The sequence below is a fragment of the Gymnoscopelus microlampas genome (genome assembly GCF_963454915.1).
Source record: "Gymnoscopelus microlampas genome assembly, chromosome: 5".
NCBI classification, from domain to species: Eukaryota; Metazoa; Chordata; class Actinopteri; order Myctophiformes; family Myctophidae; genus Gymnoscopelus; species Gymnoscopelus microlampas.
The window spans coordinates 42743456-42766776 of NC_139942.1; the positions used below are offsets into that span (position 1 = coordinate 42743456).

Here is a 23321-nt window from a genome sequence, read left to right on the forward strand (position 1 = left end):
CACATGCACAATCTAATCTGAACATTGCCTATGCTGTGACGCAGGAGGATTAAGAGAGTTCTAAAAGATGTGCCTTTTTTCTGGCATAGAAATTAATGTATCGTGATGATGCTACATATCATTTTTTGGTAATGAGAACATTGAAATAAGGAATTATATAGGCCTGTGACAACTGCTCAATAAAATATTAAAAGTAGCCTAGGCACTCTATTGTCTTTAAGTTAATCAATACGGCTGAAGAATCCTCATGTCAAGGCAGACGCTGGGAAGCCACGGACGCGCCCACTCTCAGGTTGTCTAATAGTCTAGTATAGCCTATAGTCTATAGGTAGGCTACATATACCACTACCACAAAACGTGTCCCTGATGACCGATTCATTCACGTCACAATTTTGTTTACTCTGACGCAATATGACGAACACGCAGAGTCATTGTGGTGGAGGCCAATCTCCAAGTTTTGCTCCAGGACGTGACTCCAATGGAGAAAATCACCTAAAACCATATGTTTCAACAAGAATAGGCTGTTGATATCATGGCCCACTCACGGACTGCAAGGCTGAGCAAATGGCGCCATCATGTGGAGAAGAGAATACCATACAAGATCCTAGCTTTGAATCCAGCAGCTGTCTTCTCAAGTACATTACACCACCTTGTACTCTGTTACACGGTGGTGTAACAGAGTACCCGGGGCCCTTGGGCCACGAGGCTCAAATTGAGCCTCGTGGCCCAAGGGCAACTTGTCAGTTGTCATTGAGCCGCTCAATGACAATTTATTAAAACTAGAGGTTCAGACCATTACGTGGGGCGCTATTGTGGTATGTCACACCACCTATCCCATTGATATTATGCCCATATTTGGAGATCTCTGTATCTGTCAGTCCTTGTCCCTTATGGCCATATATGGAGATCTCTATAGAGATATCTCAGTCCTTTTCATGCCCATTGCCCTTATGGAGATCCCTGATGTCATCCCCTTTTGTGCCCATATACGGAGCTGACTGATTTGTTTGCGCCTGATGCCATCCCCTTTTGTGCCCATATACGGAGCTGACTGATTTGTTTGCGCCTGATGCCATGATGACACATTGAGGTTAGACAACACACTCCATATTTGGATGTAGCTGCATTGGGAACTCCTTATATGGTTATGGCTGAGTCATGGTGACTTGAGTGTGCGGACGTGGTCTGCCTGCCGGTAGCCTCGGAAACCCATGCCTTTTTTTTTGTTTCAAAAGAAAAAAAGCCTGGGAGAACCTTGCACGAACGCTGGTCTTAGGACCTTGTTATCTCCTAACCAATCAGAGTGCTCCAAACCCAGGCGCTGGAATCCAGCGCCTGGGTTTGGCTCCGCCCTTCGAGACCATCGATTGGGCTCGTTCTTTCAGTCTAGCCTGCCGGTGACCTTAAGCCAATTTTGATATAGGATGTAATAGGTTAACTCTCCAATACCTATGTATTGGAGAGTTACAAAGTGTACACGGTCCCTCCTATATGGCCGCAACAGAGGCCCTGGCCCTCCTGTGGGGCCCTTTTAGACTGTATAAATCCTGTAAACAGGTGCTCTCTTAACCTACAAATGCCTTACAATCCGAGTACTGTGTTTGCGTTTGAGGGGGGCCCCTCAAAGATAATTAGCCCCTGTGACTCACAGGGGCTAATATCTTTGAGGGGCCCCCACGCCCCTCACAGGCTGTGAGTCTTAAACCGTCAGTGGTGCCAATGCAATACATACTGGTCGTGGTCGTCAAATGAAATTGATGAATAAAACTAAAATCATCCTTCATGCTGTTGCGCCTTCTTTTCAACAGCCAATATGGATATTCCTACATGGCATATCCAGCAGAACTGCCAAACTGATCGATCATGCCCATATATGGGACCGACCAGCTTCAAACTCACCAAAGACCTTGATGCGCCAAGTGGGATGTCGGTCGATCAGCGGACCCCTAAAATATAGATGAAACCACAAATCACCTTCTGGAGAACACTGTCATAGACTGACCTAGACTCCACATTTGGGCATGCCTGACACGTAACTCTATGGGCATAAAAGGGACATAGGTAGACTGATACAGAAATCTCTGTTACAGAAATTCTGTATCTATCTGTCTGTCTCCTTTATGCCCTTATGTAGAGTTACACTCATGTTATGTGCATAAAAGGGACACAGACAGACAGACAGACAGACAGACAGACAGACAGACAGACAGACAGGCAGGCAGGCAGGCAGGCAGGCAAGCAGGCAGGTAGGTAGGTACGTACGTAAAACGAGTACTCTGACAAGGGGTAAAACGGTGGCATTCCCAACTTGCAATGTTCTTGCCGACTTTATTGTTCCTCAGTAGGCTAATGCCTATAGTATATTAAACTAAAATTTAGTTTAATATACTAGGCACTAATGTAGGCCTAGCTATTACTATTCGTAATATAGTGTAAGTGTGCACTTTAGTCAGTAGGGGTCAGCAAATAACTTTGAAATAATTACGATTACAATTTAGCCTTTCTTTCATTATCTCAATCAATCTCTCTCTCTCTCTCTCTCTCAAAATCTACATAAAAATGTAAGCAGATACATTGATAATCTCGCATTAAATTGCCAACCAAACTGAAAGTTTATTTTCTATTTTAAGAGCTGGAAAGACAGGGACCCCGGTTACTGAACAAACAGCCTAAATCATTTAAAAAAAAAAAAATCAGAATATGCTTAGAGCTGTAACTTTTTAACCATACATATACGAATGAATTAATAAATCAATCAATTAATGAATAACATTAAATAAAAATGTAATTAAAACACCAAAACATATCTTTTACAGTACCTTAAAAAGCCTGGGGTGAGGAGAAATGTCGATGTTGTAGTAGCATAATGCCTCTAGAGGGCACCAAATATCTACACATTGCACAAGAAATTGGATAAGGTTCAACGGTTAAGTCACAATGTGGGTATTTGTCTGTATTGTAGGTGTAACCTAACCTCATTCTTCTTATACGATTGAATGCTTAGTTTGCATCATTACTTAACTATTCGGCGAGGGTACCGCTTATACTGTCCAAATCTTACAAAGTGTGTAATGTATGTCGGTCAATCGGCCATATTGGACTACAGTTGGGCATGCTGGGCACAAGGGAAAACCATTCAATAGAGGGAATGATTCCTCCTTTTGGTCTCATCGGCTCCTCGCTGTAGGCTGTAGTCAGCGTTGCCATGTCCGCTTATTATAAGCGACTTTGGCCTTGATTTTAGGGTTGCTTGTAACTATTGGTAGTTGCGCGGGTTGCGGGTTTTTTGGGCCTGTTTTAGAGTGTAGTTGCTTATTTGGGCTTCCTTCGCAATTTTTTTTATTATTTCAAACAGTAGTTCTCAAATATTTTCATGTCAAACATGGACCCCCACATTAATATGTAGTATTTATTTTGTCCCTGACCCCCATTTGAAAATGTGTTGTGCCAGCCAGGGAGCCGTACCATTGATTGATTGAATATTTTATTAGGCAAAATAATGTAAAACAACACATTTACATTTAAAATACTTTGTCTAACAGGTCCGTTCATAAAAGTCATTGCGGACTTGTTTCCAATGAGGGCCTTGGTATTCAATTCATAGACATATATAGTGGCACCACAGTTCGAATATCATTACACAAAGAAAATAAAAATAAAACAGCAAAAAAAAAATATATATATGTATATTTATATATACATTTATATATATATATGTATATGTATATATATATATATATAACACTATGTACAACAAAAGGAATAAAAAAGGGGGGAAAGATATGTACAAGAACAGGGGGGGGGTCGGCTGTCTAACGGGAAAATGGTACTACCTCCTCTTTTGGCCTCCTGAAAGGTGATTTTTTAAGGCTCTTTTAAATTAACCAGGGGGGGGGGGAGCGCTCACAAATACAATCGCCTAGTGGCAGTGCCCCAGTTGCTTCTTTTTGGCTTGTTTTCCTAGACCTGGTTGCTTGTTTCTCTCACAACATCTGGCAACACACTGGCTGTAGTGGCTATTGTTATGTTGCTCTCAATGCAACCGGCTTCCACACTCGCTGTTTTCAGGCCGTGATCAGTGATTTATTTGACCATTTTGCGTGGCCTTTATCCCCGTATATCATCTGGAAAGCGATGCCGATTGGAATCGTATGCGGATTTAGTGGACCTCAATAGAAGATTCGGTGTGGTTAAAGTCCCCTGTATGGAGCTGGGAGTCGGTATGGGACAGATCGAGGACTGATTCCACGTCGGTCGGTGGGGTGATTCCTTTCGGATTGTACGATAAAAAAAATACGTGGAAGAAAAGGACCCACCGGAGGACGCATGTAGCCCAAATACAACACAGAAAAGTTAGTTTTTTAAGGTAAGAGACACCTAAGAACATATATATATGTTATTAATCTGGTAAGTTACGTATACAAGGCCTTTTCGTACTTGGGCCAATGAATCGGAGAAAGTTGGGACAAAGATCAAGAGTTCTTCTCACAGCATGTTGGCTACTTTGTAACAATGTATCATCTTTGAAACAATGTATTATCTTTAATCTGGTAAGTTACGTATACAAGGCCTTTTCGTACTTGGGGCAACAATGAATCGGAGTAAGTTGGGACAAAGATCAAGAGTTCTCACTTCTCACTCAGTCACCACAGCATGTTGGCTACTTTGTAACAATGAATCATCTTTGCGTTTTAAAAGCTTCGCACTGTGGTGATATAAACACAATGTAGCGAATCGCGATTGGTAGGATTCTTTCGGCTTCTGACCGTGACGATTTTACATGCGTATGTGTGTTTCTTCCACAGTTCCACACACAAGTTTAAAGTCAACAATGACACAAGGATGTGCTGATACAGGCCCTAGTTAGTTGTGGTATTAGGCCACAGCATCAAGATATCACTTCTCCCTGAATAAGATACTATTGGCCAGGGGGTCCGGAATCCCCTATGGGGTCCTCAGACTTACTACAGGGGGTCCGCCAAATATTTGTGTGATGTTGAACATTAGCCGAAAATAGCAGATCTATAAGCTTGTGAGCTTGTAGATCTGCTATTTTTGGAGAGCTGGTGTAGAGGGAAAACGAGCTGACCAAGCACAGAGCCAATGGTTAAGTTGACTAAATATTGAGGGTTTAAAGGGTTAACTATCTGAAAATACACATTAGCATGAATCCAACTATCTATGAACATTTTTAATTTGCAACACAATTTTACACTATGTCGTGAGTGTCCCTGCCTCATATCTCTCTCAGATAGGGGGTCCTTTGGCTGGAAAACGTAGAAGACCCCTGCTAGGCCCCTACAAAATGTCAATAGCCGTCTATACACTATCCTAACAACATAGTAAATACACTATCCTACTAACAACATACCCATGCCCAAGTAAAAACAACTCTAGAACTGAAATGAGCAACTCCACAGCATTTTAGTGCTGGTGTGTGTAGTTGAGTGGGGTAGTAAGAGTGCAGGTCTGTAATGTTTACACGTAGCTTGTGTGTGGGTAGTGGGCAACGTATCCATGTTGTGTGTGTGTGTGTGTGTGTGTGTGTGTGTGTGTGTGTGTGCGTGTGTGCGTGCGTGTGTGCGTGCGTGTGCGCCTGTTTCTTGGGCTCATGTGCCATAGTAATCTCTCTCCATGGTGGTAATCCTCTGCGAGTTGACTACAACCTGGATGGATAGTCCCTCGTCTCGTTTACACACACACACACACACACACACACACACACACACACACACACACACACACACACACACACACACACACACACACACACACACACACACACACACACACACACACAGAGAGAGAGAGCTGGAGTGGACGGTGAGTGGTGACTGGAAGCCTTGCTGGCACACAGAGGAGTGAGGAGCCCTAACAGGTGGTGTTGGCTGGGCAACGGGGACTAAAGCCTCCGAATGGAGTGAGAGTCATGAACAATCATAGTACCATCCTTATTCTCATCGGAACACCACTTCTAATGGTATCCGATCTTTCAAAAAATATATACATGTATGTATAGATATTGGCTAAATAAATACGATATGAAATGGCTAGGTTTCCAACAACAAGCAAGGACTCATAATGCACTTTTGAATTATATCATATTATTTCTAGCAGACTCAACCAACAGTGTAAGCCGTTAATAGTGGCAGAATGAGAATGTTCAAAAGAATGAATCCAACATTATGGTTTCCCAATTCATATTTACTGTTCTGTTCAATATGGTGTCCCTCTTCCGTGCTGGTTTAGTGAAATGAGAGGACAAGGAGAAGGAGGCCTCTTCTTTTTGTCTCGAAAAATAGCAGATCTACAAACTCACGGCGCATCGCATCCGCGAAGCGTTGTAACCCTGTTGATCTATTTTTGGCACAGGACAAGAACAAATCAGGCTTTCTCTCTCTAGTCTCACTAGTCTAGGCTTTGACAGGCACAGCAGGTGGCCTCTGAGTTATGAATGGGTTCGGAAGGAAGTCTCTCCCCCCCCCCACCAGCCCCCTCTACTTACTCAGATAGGCAGAGATGGCAGGGTGCCCTGACGATAAGACCGTACTACTATGCCATGCAGAGTGTGCCAGTCAGTGTAATTACTGAGTTACATTGTGGCACTGCAGCCCTTATAGTCACTAAGGGCTGCATCACAAAAATGTAACTCGGTAATCACACTGACTGGCACACTCTGTGGTAGTGCACTAAGGCCTTGCCCCTCCTATAGTTAGGGCACACCTCCTTCCAGTGGTAAAGTAACTAAGTACAATTTTGAGGTACTTTTACTTTACTGGAGTATTTCCAATTTGCAGTACTTTTACTTCTACTCCACTACATCTCAGAGGCAAATATTGTACTTTTACTCCACTACAATTATTTGAAAACGTTAGTTACTAGTTACTTCTCAGATATAAATCATTATTTTATAAAACATACATTAACCACTTCAGCCATATTTTATACATAGGATATTTGAAAATAGCCGATCTACAAGCTCACAACAGTAAACAGTAAAGTAAAACATTTGAGTACTTTTTCCACCACTGCCTCCTTCAAATGTTCACTCTAACTGATGTTAATCCCTGGAGAAGACCTGTTTGGTCAAAACGTCAGTTTCTTATATATACACACACACACACACACACACACACACACACACACACACACACACACACACACACACACACAAATACAAATAAACTGCATTGTGGCTACGATTCGTGAAACTTCTTTTTTAATTTTCAATCCTTTGCACCGTGGTCAGCACCTGTGCAATATTGGTGTGCGCCCTTCCTGCCTGTTTGTTTGGCACTAAGGAAGGCTTAGTGCCATCATCATCATGTCTTTTCATGCCCATCTGGGAACCCATTCGGTCCCCTCTGGGGCACCACCGCCTTTTTTTGTGTAGACACAGGAACTCGGTTTGGCTCCTCCCCTTTCTTAGTCCTCTTCCTCCCGGGTGCTTCTGTGTCTATTCCTACTAACAACAACACTGTCATGTTTAGGGTAGTGGCGCTGACCGATTATGCTCTGTGTTGAGAGATTATTTCATGCCTGCATGCAGTATTGAGTAAACAAATATGTCATGTTGGTGTGTGTGTGTGTGTGTGTGTGTGTGTGTGTGTGTGTGTGTGTGTGTGTGTGTGTGTGTGTGTGTGTGTGTGTGTGTGTGTGTGTGTGTGTGTGTGTGTGTGTGTGTGTGTGTGTGTGTGTATATGTATACTCTTTAAGTCAGCTACATGCCATTCCTCTTTGTAAAAAAATAGCATGAGGTGATAAAACATCTTTCTGATCAAGGAGAGTGATAGTATCTAGTGATAGTATAGCGACAAACTGATGTGATTAAAGCTAAATAATGATCCCGTAGAGTAGCCTTGACTAGTACGTTCTTGATAGTTTCTGTCATTTTAATTGATTTTCAAAAGGTTTTACGTCAGTATTGGAAGCTACGGTTCCCCACGACAACAACAACTGTACAGGACGTCAAAATGGGCGGTACATCCAAGTTCTGTCCTGAGTAACTGCAAACATTACACAAGACGTAATTATGCTCAAAGGTTGCAAGGCCTCTCCCAGAGAACACCCAGAGGTTGCAACTTATCTGATTAGTATAGTCAGAATGTGGGCTCAAGTCATGCTTGTTCTTGTTGGGTGGCTCACACAAACCTTATTTGGCTGCCAGAATGTATCCCATTAACTTACTGTACCTCCTGTGCTATTAGATCTTAAAACCCTAAATAGCCGACCTTCAAGCTCAGTTGTGAGCTTGTAAGATCTGCTGTTTTTTCCGAGTGTTCCCTTATTTTTGCTGAATGTTTGCCTATTATGACATGCCCAGAATAGGGATGCTATTTTTCAGGTTAACAGAAAGTTGGTTCTGTAGAACTGCACAAACCATGTGAAGAGACAAACTAATGTTTTCTTAATATGATCAAGCTTACCATTGATGAGGTATCAACTGACTCTTTCAACTTCAAGGCCTTTCCTCATGGCTTGTAGATCAAGAATGGATTGATGGACTATAGACATTGATGATGGACAATTGGACATTCTATCACACTTTAATTTTGGAGTGATTTTCAGGGGCTTTGATACTTTCAAAATGTGATGGCACATAGAACAACCACTATTCTTTCCCCACTAATTTGACCCATCACGACAGGCATGTGCAACAAAATGAACTTGTGTTGTGACTATTTGAGACCGATGTATTTAGAGTGTCATTCTGTTTCTCATTGTTATCTCAAGCTGTTCATGGTGGAAATGTTTCCCCATCATTCGCCCTTGATAACTGTTCTGAGCCGGCAGCCGAGTCTAATTGACATTTGTGGTCTTCCCACCGTGCTAGTTGTCATTGAAGACACGGTAATTTCAATAAAAAATGTGAAGCTTTTATTCGGACAGAAAATGGGCAGAGACACAAGTCAGTCCTGACCAGTGGTGGAAAAAGTACTCACATTTTGTACTTAACCCATTTAGACCTGAGGCCGATTCTAAAAACGCCTTCTAAATTCTGACCTAAGACTGCTATTTCCACTATTCATGTTTTTTTTTAAAGTATCAATTTATTGAATTATGCAAGTTATTTGTCATATCTGCCCTGTGTACCTTTTGTTTACGAAGCCTAAAAAGCCAGACAATTTTTTATTAATAATGTTACAAAGTTCAGTGTACGACAGAGCACGACAGATACGCGTTTAAATCGTTAATCGCAATTATTTGTGCAATATATCAGCTACCTATTTCCTTAAACAGATGAGACAAAATAGCTAAATCAAATGAGCAGGAGCTAAAACAAATAATTGTATTGACTAAACAAGATCCAATAAAACAATACAACAATAAAACAAGCGTTCGTACAACTAGTTAACAACAAGTAGGCCAGGCAAAGAGGAAGGGTAGTCTTTCCTGAAGAGGTGGGTTTTCAGCCTGCGGCGAAAGATGGGCAGTGACTCTGCTGTCCTGACATCAGTGGGAAGTTCATTCCACCACTGTGGGGCCAGAACAGAAAAAAGTTGTGACCGTGTGGATCGGCCAGAAGGACCCTTGAGTGACGAGGCAGTCAGTCGCCCCGAGGTGGCAGACCGAAGTGGTCGGGCAGGGGTGTAGGCATCGACCATAGCCCGGAGGTAAGAAGGAGCTGTTCCTTTCAGCGGCGACTCCTGCCATCTCCATCCTCCATACATCTGGTTGGCTTCACCAGTACTTTATTAGAGGTGGATGGTCTGGGAGGGTGTTATACTGTAGATGAGAACCTCAGTCTTCTGGGCATTGACGATGCAGATGTCATCTGCATCGTCATATGTATGTGTGTGGTTGTATGGGTGGGCGTGTGTGTGGGGTGTGTTTGTGTGTGTGTTTATAAAAAAAATAAAAAGACTACATCAGGGAGCCATCTAGACCTCCTAGTTGTAGTAGTGAAGCCCAGTTCTTGCTCCCCTCCTCCACTGATGTCTTAAAGCATAGTCCAGGCTTATAATGAAGAGGTGGATGTCCCCCCTGCAACACCTCTGCCAGCCTTGAGTATCTGAAAGAAAGAAAGAAAGATTCAAGTAACCGAGAGCCACATATACGTATACTGTATCCTGTCACAACATACAGCCTAGTAAACGTATACTGTATCCTGTCACAACATACAGCAGTAAACGTATACGGTATCCTGTCGCAACATACAGCCTAGTATACGTTTACTAGGCTGTATGTTGTGACAGGAGACAACAGACCTCGCGACACGTTGTGAGCTTGTAGATCGGTTATGTTTGGCTAATATTCCCCCCAGAATAGGGATGCTGGGGTTCAAGTGGTTAAACGTCAAGTATAACATCAATCTGTCCTAACTCCAAAAGGAATTATTCTCTCAAGTTTTCACTGTGACACGCTGTATCTTAGAGGGAAAGATTTACATATTTGCGTAGCGTAATTTGACATAAATGTAAGGTGCAATAAAGTAACAATGTTATTCAGGGGTGCCGTGGATGAAAAGGTTATTTACAGGGATGACTTGAGAGATATATAAAGTGGTTAAAATGATGGTAATGCTATATCAACTATAATTGTCTCCGCCAGGCCGGAAGGCATGGCGAGAGTATGTTTTTCCCCCTGTCCGTCCGTCCGTCTGTGTGTCTGTGTGTCCGTGTGTGTGTCATTCTGTCTGTGTACAGCTAATCTCTGGCACCGTTGGCTTGATCGCAGCAAAACTGTGCACACACACTCCCTGGATGCCAGAGCAGAACCTCTGCCCCACATTTTTCACATGGGCCTTTTATAGCGCCACCAGGAGGCCGATTTGTGCAAAACACATGTTTTGGCATGGTACTCCTACAGATTTTGTCCAAACATCCCGCAAATCGGTACACAGTATCTCTATAGTTGTCAAACCAAACTAATCTTTCAGATTTTTCATATTTCATCCTGATTGGCTTCCAAAGTTTGCAGAAGTGCTCCGTTTTGAACAAAATGCCTCAAATCATGAACACAGTTTGCAATTTCCGTGGAATTTTCCACACACATTCCCACTAGGCTGAGGAAGAAATGCCTCTTGAAATGTTTCAAATCAGCCTCATGGTGGTGCTATAACAGGCCGATTCGTGTTTTTACCTATAACTGCACCGATCTGTGTAAAACTTTGTATGCACACTCTCTAGAGGCCAAGGAAAAGCCTTTGCCCTGCATTTCTCACATCTACCTTTTTATAGCGCCACCAGGAGGCCGATTTATGTAAAACGATCTTTTTAATATTAAGCCTTCAGATTGTATGCAAATTTCACGCAAATCGGTACACATGATGTCTATAGTCATGTGATCATGACGGATCTGTTTGAGTTCATATTCCATCTTGATTGGCTAACATTGACATCTAAAGTTTGCAGGAGTGGCCCGTTTTGAACAAAATGCCGCAAATCATGAACGCAGCGTCCGATGGGGTGAAACTTTGCACGCACATTTGCACTACAGTGAGGAACAAATGCCACCCTTTTAACATTGCCCTATTATAGCGCAAGTGCAATTCGGTACACATTATCTCTATAGTCAAGGGATCAAGATGGTTCTGTCCGATTTTTCATATTCCATCCTGGCGAATTCCGAATATTGCTGCCCACAATAACCTACCTGACCTGTGCTTCGAGGAGCACTTTTTCTAGTTCTAAGATTTGGACGTTCACGGCATATTTGGCACCTCTACGATGTGTTCATCAGTGCCTCTAACAGCCGCTGCTGGCTGCGTGCACGCAGCGAGGCAATGCGAGGCGATGCGAAGCGAGACTCACACAATCACGTGCAGCATGCGTCTCCTCTCCCTGCACTTAATGGCTGTACATGGGGCCGACGCGTGCTTTAGCGTGATTGTGTGAGTGTGGAAGTACATTCCTAGTAGAGTCCGACCGATAGGGATTTTTGTGACCGATACCGATAACCGATTTTAGAGAGGTTTGGATTATATCGGTCACCGATAACCGATATGCAACAACCGATATTGTGAATTTTATTAGCTGGAATGAAAATAGGCCTTTTCTGTTTTTGTTTTTTTTACATTTACTCAAGTACAGTACTTAGGAAATGTTTAAGTACATTTTTTAGGTATTTTTTTTACTATTATTTATATTTAGTAATAGTAAAGTATTGGAAAGTATTTCCAATTTTCAACCCTTTTACTTCTACTCCACTACATCTCAGACTAGGCAAATATTATACTTTTACTCCACTACAATTATTTGAAAACTTTAGTTACTAGTTACTTTGTAGATTAAGATCTAGAATATTATAAACAAAACACACATTAACCACTTCAGCCCTATATACATTGATTTCTGCCATTTGAAAATAGCAGATTTACAAGCTTGTAGATCTGCTATTTTCCAAAGATTTTTATCCATTTGAAATCTTGTTGAACAGGACATTCTGCATAATGAGTAGTAGCCTACTTTCTGCTTTGTACTTTAAGTCAGAGTCCTGCAATCGTTTGACGGGTGAAAACGGGTGTAAAATATACCGACGGGCGGTTCTGAAGTAACTAAACGCGGGTAGGTAACGTTTTATTGTGAAAATCAGAGAGCCCTGTCTCCGCGAAAACAACGTCACTTGTGTAACTTAACACAGCACAACGGCATGGAGCACGCTGGTCAGTTATCTTAACTCACAAAACACATTGAACATCCTGTTAAACCTTCAAATTAAAACCATCTGAGACGTAAACAATGACACATGCTTACTGCGTATGTGCGCGTTCGCACGTGTGGCTAAAGCTCGCTCCTCCGTCTTCACTTGTACACTGAATGCAGCTCTATTGTTGAAGGCTCCTATGCTATCTATCCTTTTCAACACACTTTTAAACTGAGCTGAGTGACTGTCTGTAGGCTATTTACATTTTACTCTGCATGTAATCATGGGTAAACGGGCGGACAACACGTCCATTATTTGACGGGCGGACGCGGCGGTTCTGGTTCGTATTTTGAAAGGATCACGGACAGGGTGAAGGGTGGGTCTACTCTGCAGATCTGATTATTGACGGGCAGCGCGGGTTCTCAACATTGGACCCCTGCAGGACTCTGCTTTAAGTAGGCCTACATTTTGATACCAAAACTTTTGTTCTTTTACTTTACAGATTTTTTTTAATTCCGGACTTTTACTTGTAAAAGAGTATTTCTGTATTACAGTATTGATACTTTTACTTAATACGCAAACCCGCGATGGAGACAATTAATTAATTAACACTACAGCTGTGGTGGTGTTGTTTTTGTTTGAGGCATAACATACTAAGCCAAAATGACGACGCTAAAATAGAAGTGAGTATAGTATAGCCTCACCTCAGCCTATCATTATTATTATAGGACAATCCACAATTATTTATACTGGCATATTTTGGGCTGAACCAGTCATCAGATTGAACTAATTTACCGTCGCATCTGGGAAAAGTATCCGCTGGTTGAAGCTGCTTTGGTCGACCGTCGACGATGTTTTTGTTTGGTTTGCTGTGTTGTGTAGAGTAGTAAAGTATGGTAGGCCTACTGAAAGTAGCAGATCTACAAGCCCAGCGCGCTCTGCTGGACAAAATATATAATAACACCAGCAAAGTGCTTTTTGAGCAAACTTTTTTTTTTTTTTCATATCGGTCATATCGGTGAGAAATTTCACCGATACGATATGATCCGATATAACCAAATAAGGCCATATCGGGTACCGATATATCGGTGACCGATATATCGGTCGGACTCTAATTCCTAGCCTCGATCTCCAGGCTTTTATTTTTTAGTTTTGCTAAAAAATATAAGCTTGGAAATTCCTGTCCCAGCTGTTGGTACGCAAAAGCGCCTCGCCTGATGTGGTGCGCTTTATTTATTTTGGGTGCGCATGCGCACCTGCGCACCAGTTATGTGCACCCCTGTCTATAGGCCTACAGTAAGTGACAAAGGAATATCGACCTCATACCTGTAACCTATACAAAAAATAACCCTGGCTCCAACAGAGAAGGAGTGCACATGTTCTAAGTGTTTTATAATAACACCAGTCTCTCTCTCTCTCTCGCTCGCTCGCTCTGCAATTCCTCTCAAATAAACAGCCCCCCAGTGCACGCGCTCGCTCACTCTCTCATTCTGTTTTGTAATGTTACTTTAGTTTTTAGATCTCAAAGGAGATATTGCAGGCTTATACAACTGGACGGTAATGTTGGGGTACTATGCGGGGGGACTAAATGGCAATATTCTTTTTGTTGCGGGCAGGAGCGGCACGGTCATGTCCAGCAACCCTCCCGGCCTTAAGCCCTATTTTACTTAGTCGCACAACGGTGTGATTTTACTTTCACATCCTTGTATTTATTCTATTCATTTGTAGTGTAGGTTGGGGGTGGGATGTTGAGGTGGGCAATTTGCAGATACCCCAGAAAATCTCCCCTTTTCACAGCCTAATGTTGGCAGACTGTATGAGATACAAGTTTCTGAATTACCAACTGTTGTCTGTAGAGACATCTTGGTAAGAAGAGTACTTGTGATTGATCAATGGACTGCTCATTTACATCTGTTTACATGTCCCATTTGGGTGCCTCTGGCAATAGGCCTGACTCATTAACATTTCAGATGTTTGGTGTTAGCATGTGCATAGATTCAATAGTCCAGGCCAGGGAGCGAGAGCTGTTGGGAGTGCCCTGAGCTACAGGGGAATACCACAAGTCACTGTGTTAAATCCTTATCTTTTGTTGAGATGAATGGCTTTTTACCAAAAGCCTGCCTCTGTAGGGAGAAAGCTATTTTATTTTGCAGAGGTAAAGTTTCTTAATTCAAATTAAGGCTGTTTCGAGTCGCGCTGTTAAGAAAATTGGGATTGATTATAATGACTCACACAACGCTTGAGAAGATTGTGGTGACAGAAATGTAAATCAATGCAGTGCTTATTATGGGAAAGAGCCAGAGGGGCTTGGGGTCAGCATACCATAGAGGCTAGAGACACTGACAAAATGTCAGCCTCCGCCTCAGAGGAATCTCCTTTTGTTCACTCCGTGGTTCTCTGTGAAGACTACGTTGTTCACTCACCATGTAGCATATAATTTGAGAGGAAGCATTTCAAAAAAGCCTGGTTGGTAGCCATTTTTATCAATGGCAGTCTTGTTGTCTTATGAATAAATCATCCTAATGCCCCAAGATAAGTTTTGTATTTCACACCAGGCCAGCCCTTGAACTGTGCCAAAGTAGTTAGCTAATGCCTGCCAAGATGATCATAACAGGTCAACAATTTTAGCTGCCAATACTATTCAAATAACCAAATATTTTATATGCAGAAAAGTAAAGTAGAAAAGTAGTGCATTTTGCAACCATGCTTGTGTCATGATTATCCTACAATGCATGCAAAGAAATCCTTTGTTGATTCAGCAAAATGGTTTCATGTCAGACAGCACTTCAAAACAAGTGCGATACATGCTTTCTCATGTAGGGTTGTCACGATCATGGATTTTACTTGACAATTAATTGTCATACGAATAATTCCGATTGAAAAGCCTTCATCCGTTTGTTTTTGTTGCTGAATAGAGCACCGAGCACCTCCTCCCTGACAATATCGCCGAGACAGTTTGTTTATTTTGGACCACTTATATGAGACGATTCTATGATGTTATTCTACATAGCGACATTACTTTACGAACCTGGGGATGAACGAGTGACGTCAGGACTTCTGTACTCTATAGCCTTCCGGGTTGTCATTACACTGCAGATTCCTGCAGATTACTGCCACCCCTGGCATGGAGTTGTTTCCTCTCACTCACAACAGCGCCATCAGCTGACTGTCTGTGCGTGTGTGCAATGTGTAAATGGCGTACATAACACAGCAACTTACACCTTGACATCTGACCTGACCGATCTTCCGGCATTAGTCTGTAGTAGTCAGGACAACTCAGTTTGGTGTGTAGTGACCGTAGTAACATCTCAGACAAAATGCTCTACACTTACCAACACTGATGTTGAGGCGGTGTGCACTGGGGCCACAGTGACAGCCCTAATGACTCCTCAGCATAGAGTGATGTTGGCATTTGAGAGTATGGAAAGGTTGACATGCAGGTCAATACAGGGTCAAAGGTGCTGTTCAGGTTTGTACTAGCTTCTTTTCTGAAGTCAGTAGCTTCTGTTCGGATGTCATTTGTTACCTTAGTGTGACCTTAGTTTGCAATGTGAAGGCAGTGATTCCGCATTCTGTGTCAAGCATTCCATGCTCATAAGTCCTGGGGTAACATTTTCAGATAGCCTACATGTTTATGCTTTCTCTCATCCTTCTTTAGTCTAACTTGGGCTTATTATTTGTGGTACGATGGTGTCGTTTACTGAAAAAGACAGCTTTTCAGGCTAGCTTGAAAAACTGACGAAGCATAGGGCTTTAGCAGTTAAGCTTTAGTTGATAGATAGGTATGGTTCTGCATGCAATGTTACTAGTTCCAGAAGATGTATTTGATTGTTCATTTAGTTCTTTTCTGAAATTCTCAGAATGTCTTTTCTGATTGAATAATTATTTATTTATAAATAATAATAAATAACAAGATGATTCATTTCCGAATAATCTTTGTTTTAGTGAAAGCCACCCGCCCACCCTGTACTACACACAGCTTAAAAGCAACGCAAGACTATTTTCTAATTCAATTCGATTCTGGTCACATGCTGTCAAAACAACGTAACCCTGAATAGAATGAGGCCAGTCCAAAGACAACTATGTGTACTGTAGACATTGTTAATACACCGGTACTACAGGGACAATGTACTGTACACATTGTTAATACTCTATATGTACTACAGGGGCAGCGCTGCTTTTGTGTGCAAACAATCCCAACATCCGCAGATGGCTATCAGTCTGCATCTCACTTTCTCACATTTCAACCCACCACATTATCTTTTACCGTTAATCCTCCCCTCCCCCAATATCTCTCTTCTCCGCTCTCGTGCTCTCTCTCTCTCTCTCTCTCTCTCTCTCTCTCTCACTCCATAACTCCATTCCCACGCCTTTACTCACCCTGTCTCTTTTCAACCCACATCCTCTCCTCCTTTTTACCATATATCCCCTCTTCATCTCCCTCCATTTCTGCTGCCTCAGCTATTGCTTTTCGGTCAATATTGTGTAGAGCTGAAAGTCGATCAATAAACCATCCATCTCAAATAACTAGATTTATAGATTGACTACTCACTCCCTCATATGGTTGAGTTAGATTGGTGTTCTTCATAAGCCAAGTTGTTGTTCCGGTAGTGACCCAGTACACACACACACACACTCTTTATTTTTTTTCTGTGTGTTGCATATTAAAACTTTTCTTTTTTCCATATTTCCCATTTGTTCAGCTTGGGCGCTGTGCACAACTAGGTGCTGTGCTGCTGCGTAAGTATTATATTAGTAGGGAAACCCCCGATGGTGGGTCGGTTGGTCCATTATTTCTCCTTGCCTTATCATCACATCTTTTTTACTCTTTGCATCTCAAGTATGAATGAATTTCCACCAACCTCACTACCAGTCAACTTCTCACTTATAGTAGTGAAACTGTTGTAAGAAATCTTAAAGTCTGAGTCATCAGAAATGGGGATTGCCGGAAGCTCATCTGTTACGAGCTGGCAGGCAGCATGTTCTCTAATGTTATCATTAGACACACAGGTGCATGCGTGCGTGGGTAAAGAATGCACACGCTTTGAAGTGTTGTTCACCAGGTCATGTCTGAAGCTGAGTCACCTGTCCCTCCCAGGCACCGCATTCCTCTGATCACTGTGACACACACACACACACACACACACACACACACACACACACACACACACACACACACACACACAGAGAGAGATGCATGTGAGTGGTTCCAATCCATAGTAGAGAATTAATTCTTAACCCGTTATCGTGTGCTGAACAGAGGTGAAACATTGAGAGGACCCAGCACTGACTCAAAGATGCTGTCTCAATAATCTAATCATGTAAAGAATATTGGCGGTCCATATTGAGATCTACTTGGATGATGACTTGAATTCCAAGCTGCTGCTTTGATCTCACACAGCCTACACATGTCACAGACCTTTTCATTCATTCTCAATTTAACCCTTAACCATAAACCCTTACCCGCTTACCAACAAAACGTATTTACAGGAGTGTTCCTCTTCAACTTCCTGTCCTTGTGAAATCAATTTGTAATTGTTGTGATATTGCAGCACTCACAGCAAAAATGGACAATCTTTTACAAATTGACCATTCCGTCAGAGTTTGGAGGCTCCTGGAACACTGAGGGGCTTCTTACGCTGCTCTGATCGGTGACTTGGTGCTGAAAAAAAAACCTTTAAGGCTATTTAACACTAGTATGTTATTGCGTGGGTGAAATAGGCTCTCTCCCTCCCTCTCATCCCTTTCCCTCTTCCTGTTCCTCTCCTTTCTCTCACTAGCTGTGTTTCTTCTAATGGATGTATTTGAAAGTTGTCATACATGAAACAATGACTCATGTAGCCTACCAGACCAGGAATCCTGCTAGTGTTTCAGTAGCGTCAAAAACACAGCTTGTAGTGACTGCGTGCTCGAGCATGGAGGAACGTGGTACTGTTGGCATATCCCCCCATGGGTATCTACTAATGGGCATAATAGGGAGAAAGACAGATAGATACAGAGATCTCTTCATATATGGTTTTAAAAGGGACACAGACAGACCGATACAGATTTGTACATTCATAGATACATTTCTGAACAAGCCGCCGATCCGACGGCTTCCCACTTGGTACTCTACTCCCTCGGGTCTTTCGTGATGCACTCGCCAAGTTTGAAGTCGATCAGTCGGACAGTTCTTGAGATACGCTGGGGAAACACAGACAGACAGAAACATACACAGATTGTGCATTTATACATTATCAGCCTGCCCTTTTCTGCCAGGGTCACTGCATTGACAACATATCATCATGGCACTGTTTCCCAAACAGTGGGGCGGGACCTATATGTGGGTCACAAACACATTTTTATGGGTCGCGAGCAACCTACGTAAAAACAAATATACAAAAAAAGTTTAAACAAATCACAACTTTTCATCAATGAAAAATTATTCCTAAATCTTTCAAAAGCATTTCATAAATAAATCGAAAAATAAAATAATCGAAAAATCATTAAGAAGTAGTGAAAATAGCAGATCTACAAGCTCACAACACGGCACAAAGCGACGCGTTGTGAGCTTGTTTTCACTAGTTTGGGTCCCAGGCAAACGTCTGAAGTTCTCTTTTGGGTCTTGACGTAAAAAGTTTGGGAACCACTGTTCTATGGGCATTATGTGTGTGCCCACCACAGACTCACAGATGTGCAACTTGGACTTTATATAGCAGATTAACACTGCACAGTAGAATGTATTGGTGTGCGGGTGTGTAATAATGATTTCACTTGTGTATATTATGATAATCTAGTGAAGCTATGAAGCTAATGTTCCCCATCCGTCCTCTCTCCCAGGGCTTGAGGATGGGCTGCGTCAGGAGCAAAGAGGACAAGGGCCCGACGCTCAAGTACCGCCCGGACAACTCGACGGCAACACCGCTCAGTGCTCACATGGGCCACTATGGACCCGATCCCACCCTCATGGGTCATTCCCCAGCCATGAAGGGCCAGAACAACAGCTACAATAGCCACGCCGCCGCTCTGACACCTTTCGGAGGGGCTTCGTCGGTCATGACGCCGTTTGGTGGCGCCTCCACTTCCTTCACCTCGGTGTCAGTGAGCAGCCCCTTCCCTGCTGTTGTCGCAAGTGAGTTTGTTAGTGTTTTTTGTGTTAGTTTACTGTGGGTGATGCGCATGGTGGTGGCACTTATGCTGTTTGATTATAATATTATATTATTATTTGATGCATTCCCGAGACACAGATTGGAGAAGGGACTCCAATCTGTGTCTCGGTAATACATCAAGTCGGGAGTTTGAGCATGTATTTTCAAACCAAAGTTTACGATGTCACATCAACATTGCTCTGCTCACCATCATAGTAGATAACATGCGTTTAAGAACGCATTTTAGTTAGATGTTGTGCATGGTGTGAGATCAGCTCAGAGCATGTGAGCGCAGCGCGAGCGGAGCGACGCGATTTTGACGTGAGCGCGGAGCTGGTTATAAAAAGGTTGGAGCGCTACTCAGAACGAGGACCGCCTCCCGCTCCAGGCCGCCCTCGCGGGGGCCGCGCACCGAATGTTTGAGCATGCCCGGTCGCACGGACTCAGAGACACACAGACATCCGCAGTGCACAGCGCACCGAGATGTCATTAGAATTTCTACTTTCTTTTTCTTTTCTTTTTTTTACTGTTGAGCGACCCGGTTTGAGCGGAGCGTGGAGCGAGATTTGTGCAAATCAACGTGAGAGAGGAGCGACGGGGAGCGGAGCGCGGGGGGAGTTGACGTGAGCGAATAGCGAGCGTGAAACCAGCCCCCTGGAGCGCCGAGCGGCATTTCCACTCGCTCCGCTCCGCTCACGTGCTCTGGATCAGCTTAAATTATAATATTAAAATATAAAGTTGTTCCTGGTGCTCATGAGCAACAACAACTGGGGCAGCAGTGGCCCAGGAGGTAGAGCGGCCGTCTCTCCGAAGGTTGCATGGTAAAGCGCTTTGGAGAAAAGTGCTATATAAATGTAGCCTGGTTCCATACCATAGACCCCGCCCACTCTCTGAGTGGACTGCCTCTTGGTCTGGTGTCGTAAATGTGAACCGAGGACTTCTCCGGTACAAAATGTATTGTCCAATGAGTCGGAGGTGGGCGTGGGGATCCCTTAGGATTGGTTTAGGGAATTTCTAATCCCCTCCCCCTTGTAATCGCCGACACATGGAGCCAGTGTCAGTCAGACTGAAGCTCCACGCAATATAAATGCAGTCCATTTATAACAAAACCTGCACTTGACTTGACTGCAGCATTAACAGTGTTTATTGTGGTCCACAGCCTATGAAGGCAATAAACTGAAATATGTGTGCTGTCTGTTCTGAGACCTAAGAAGTTGCTCAACTTATGTGCAGTACTTGGCATAATATTTCTGCTTCCCCGCCCTCAACAGTTTGTGTTTCGTCAGTCTCTGGTGGTAAAGCACAACAACTGAACAATGTTAGAAATGCACATTTCTGGGGTGGCTGGTGGCTCAGAGATGGGATTTGTTATTGATTGGGGTCTCTCCGATACGATGGTATTTTTAAAATGGTGCAAGTGCCTAAACGGTGCCAAAACCGATACTTTTCTATACAATTTAGATTCAAATTTAGATGCAAAAGTCAGTTGCATTAATGGCTATTGTTTTTAGTTTTTTTTTGCCACGGCAAATATTAACAATGTTGGTATCGGTAGTATCGGATGTGGTGGTACCGGTTCTAGTATGGTACCGGTTCTCTGTACTCAACCCCCCTCAGAGAACACTGTGAGCATATGCTGCTTATGAGTTGCAAGGACCCAAGTTAAAGGAGACACACCATGAATTTCACTTTTTTTTTGTATTTTTTGGGCTCCCCAGTGTCTCTTGTACCCCCAATTTTTTTTTTTTTTTTTACATTCAGTCATTCTTTCTCATTTCAGAGATTTTCAAAATGGGCGTGTCTGAACAGGCCATCTCAGAATGGCAAGTTTGCTTACATCACCAAACTTTCTGCCCATGTATTTTGATGTATTCTGAGTATTTAGAATTGCTCAGTAGCACCCCTCTGCCCAACAGGACGTTTTGGTATTGCAGCTGAAAGTGCTTTATAAGCCTGAGAGAATTGACTTGGGATGAGTATATCTGAGTGTTGATTTAGGCTCAAACCTTTTGAAAATGGTTTGAGGGACATACACCATATGATATTAAATATCAAATATTTTTTTTAAATTAATGGTGTGTCTCCTTTAAAATCTAAGTCCCATCATGTAATGTCTCACGTGCCTCCCCTCTCTCTGCCTTAGGTTTCCTGTCTCTCTATACTCTATCTAATTAAACCATAAAATGCCCCCCAAAAAGAATAAGAAATGGCTTTATGAGCAACAGCTGTTATGTAAATTAGACCAACAACAATACATCAAGTCCGTGGGGTCTCCCAACAATTCTACAATCAGAACACCTGGCATAGTGTTTACGTTGGCAAAAAAGCAAATTGACGTGCATTGACTGATTGATCGGTGACGGTAATAAAGTGGTGCAGTGTAGAGAAAATGTCTGAAATATAAAGCAAGTGTATGAGGTGGTCTCTGTCCTGAAATGAAAAACAAATGCAACAATTGCTCCAACCATGTCCATACACAGAAACGTCTGTGTCTGTCTGTCTGTCTGTCTGTCTGTCTGTCTGTCTGTCCGTCTTCCTCCCTGACCCCTAATCTGATCCTGAGGGGCTGTTTAGATCCAATTTCCTCCTTCAGACAAGCATCAGACTCGGGTCGGGTTGTCATTCTGCATTCTGTCACTCCATAGACATGTCGATGAGAATCATCTCTAAGCTTCCCATGTGTCAATATAGCAGTGGTTCCCAAACTGGGGGTTGGGGCCCCCAGGGGGCTCCCCAAATTATGTTGGGGGGGTCCCCAGATATTAGAATACAATATAAGTGTATACAGGGTATCTGCACATTTCTAAAGTTACACTTTGATGACTTTCAAGACCTTTTTTAATACCAAATTGGCCAAATTGTCAAAAAATACGTAAGAAATAGGCAAACTTTGTGAAAATAGCCAATCTACAAGCTCACAACGCCAACATTGTGAGCTTGTAGTTCGGCTATTTTCACAATATTTATAATTCCGCGTGCTTGTCAGGGTGGGGGGGGGGGGTCCCCAGCTCAAATATGATTATTTTGGGGGGTCGCGGCCTGAAAAGTTTGGGAACCCTTGCATTACAGCATGAGATGACTTGCAGTTGGAGCATATTGTCTTTTTAGTTTCCAGAACATTCTTTGTTCTTATGGACGTTGCAATGCAGTCCTTTAAATGTCAAGCATTTAACAATGATACACCTTATCTCTTCATTTAGATAAATACTGAAAATAGTAACTTGTTTCTAAACCGATAAAGGATTATTGAGCCAACAACATAAGCAACGGTGAGATGGAACATCTGGACATGTACAGTTCTTTGTGCTCTATTTTAGTCTTCATACTCTTTCTGAGATTTACAAGCTCTATCACAGTCATGCATACCTATCCTACCATCTCTAAAGGGTTGTCCACACCAAGCACTATAATGTCTTTTAAATCACATCTTTTCCTTAATGTATTTTTTGCCTCCTAACATCAGTTTTAATTGGATTTGTTTCATGTCTGTTATTATTGTGTATACTTATTTTCTATCAATTACACACCCCATAAAGCCTTGAATTCATGGAGATCGTTTTTGTCGCACTCCTAAGCCAATAATTTGATGACCGGTGGAAAGATGCTAAT

General features: G+C 42.6%; 1 protein-coding gene across 1 annotated transcript in view; it reads left to right on the forward strand.

Moving 5' to 3' along the window:
- The first annotated feature begins 4020 nt into the window (after window positions 1-4020).
- LOC311046050 (tyrosine-protein kinase yes) overlaps window positions 4021-23321 on the forward strand; it is a 33225-nt gene continuing 13924 nt past the window's right edge. The window contains exons 1-2 of the mRNA XM_084058153.1: window positions 4021-4366; window positions 19405-19730. Coding sequence (XP_083914279.1) covers window positions 19414-19730 — 317 coding nt within the window. The 5' untranslated portion in view covers window positions 4021-4366; window positions 19405-19413. The remainder of the gene's footprint in view (window positions 4367-19404; window positions 19731-23321) is intronic.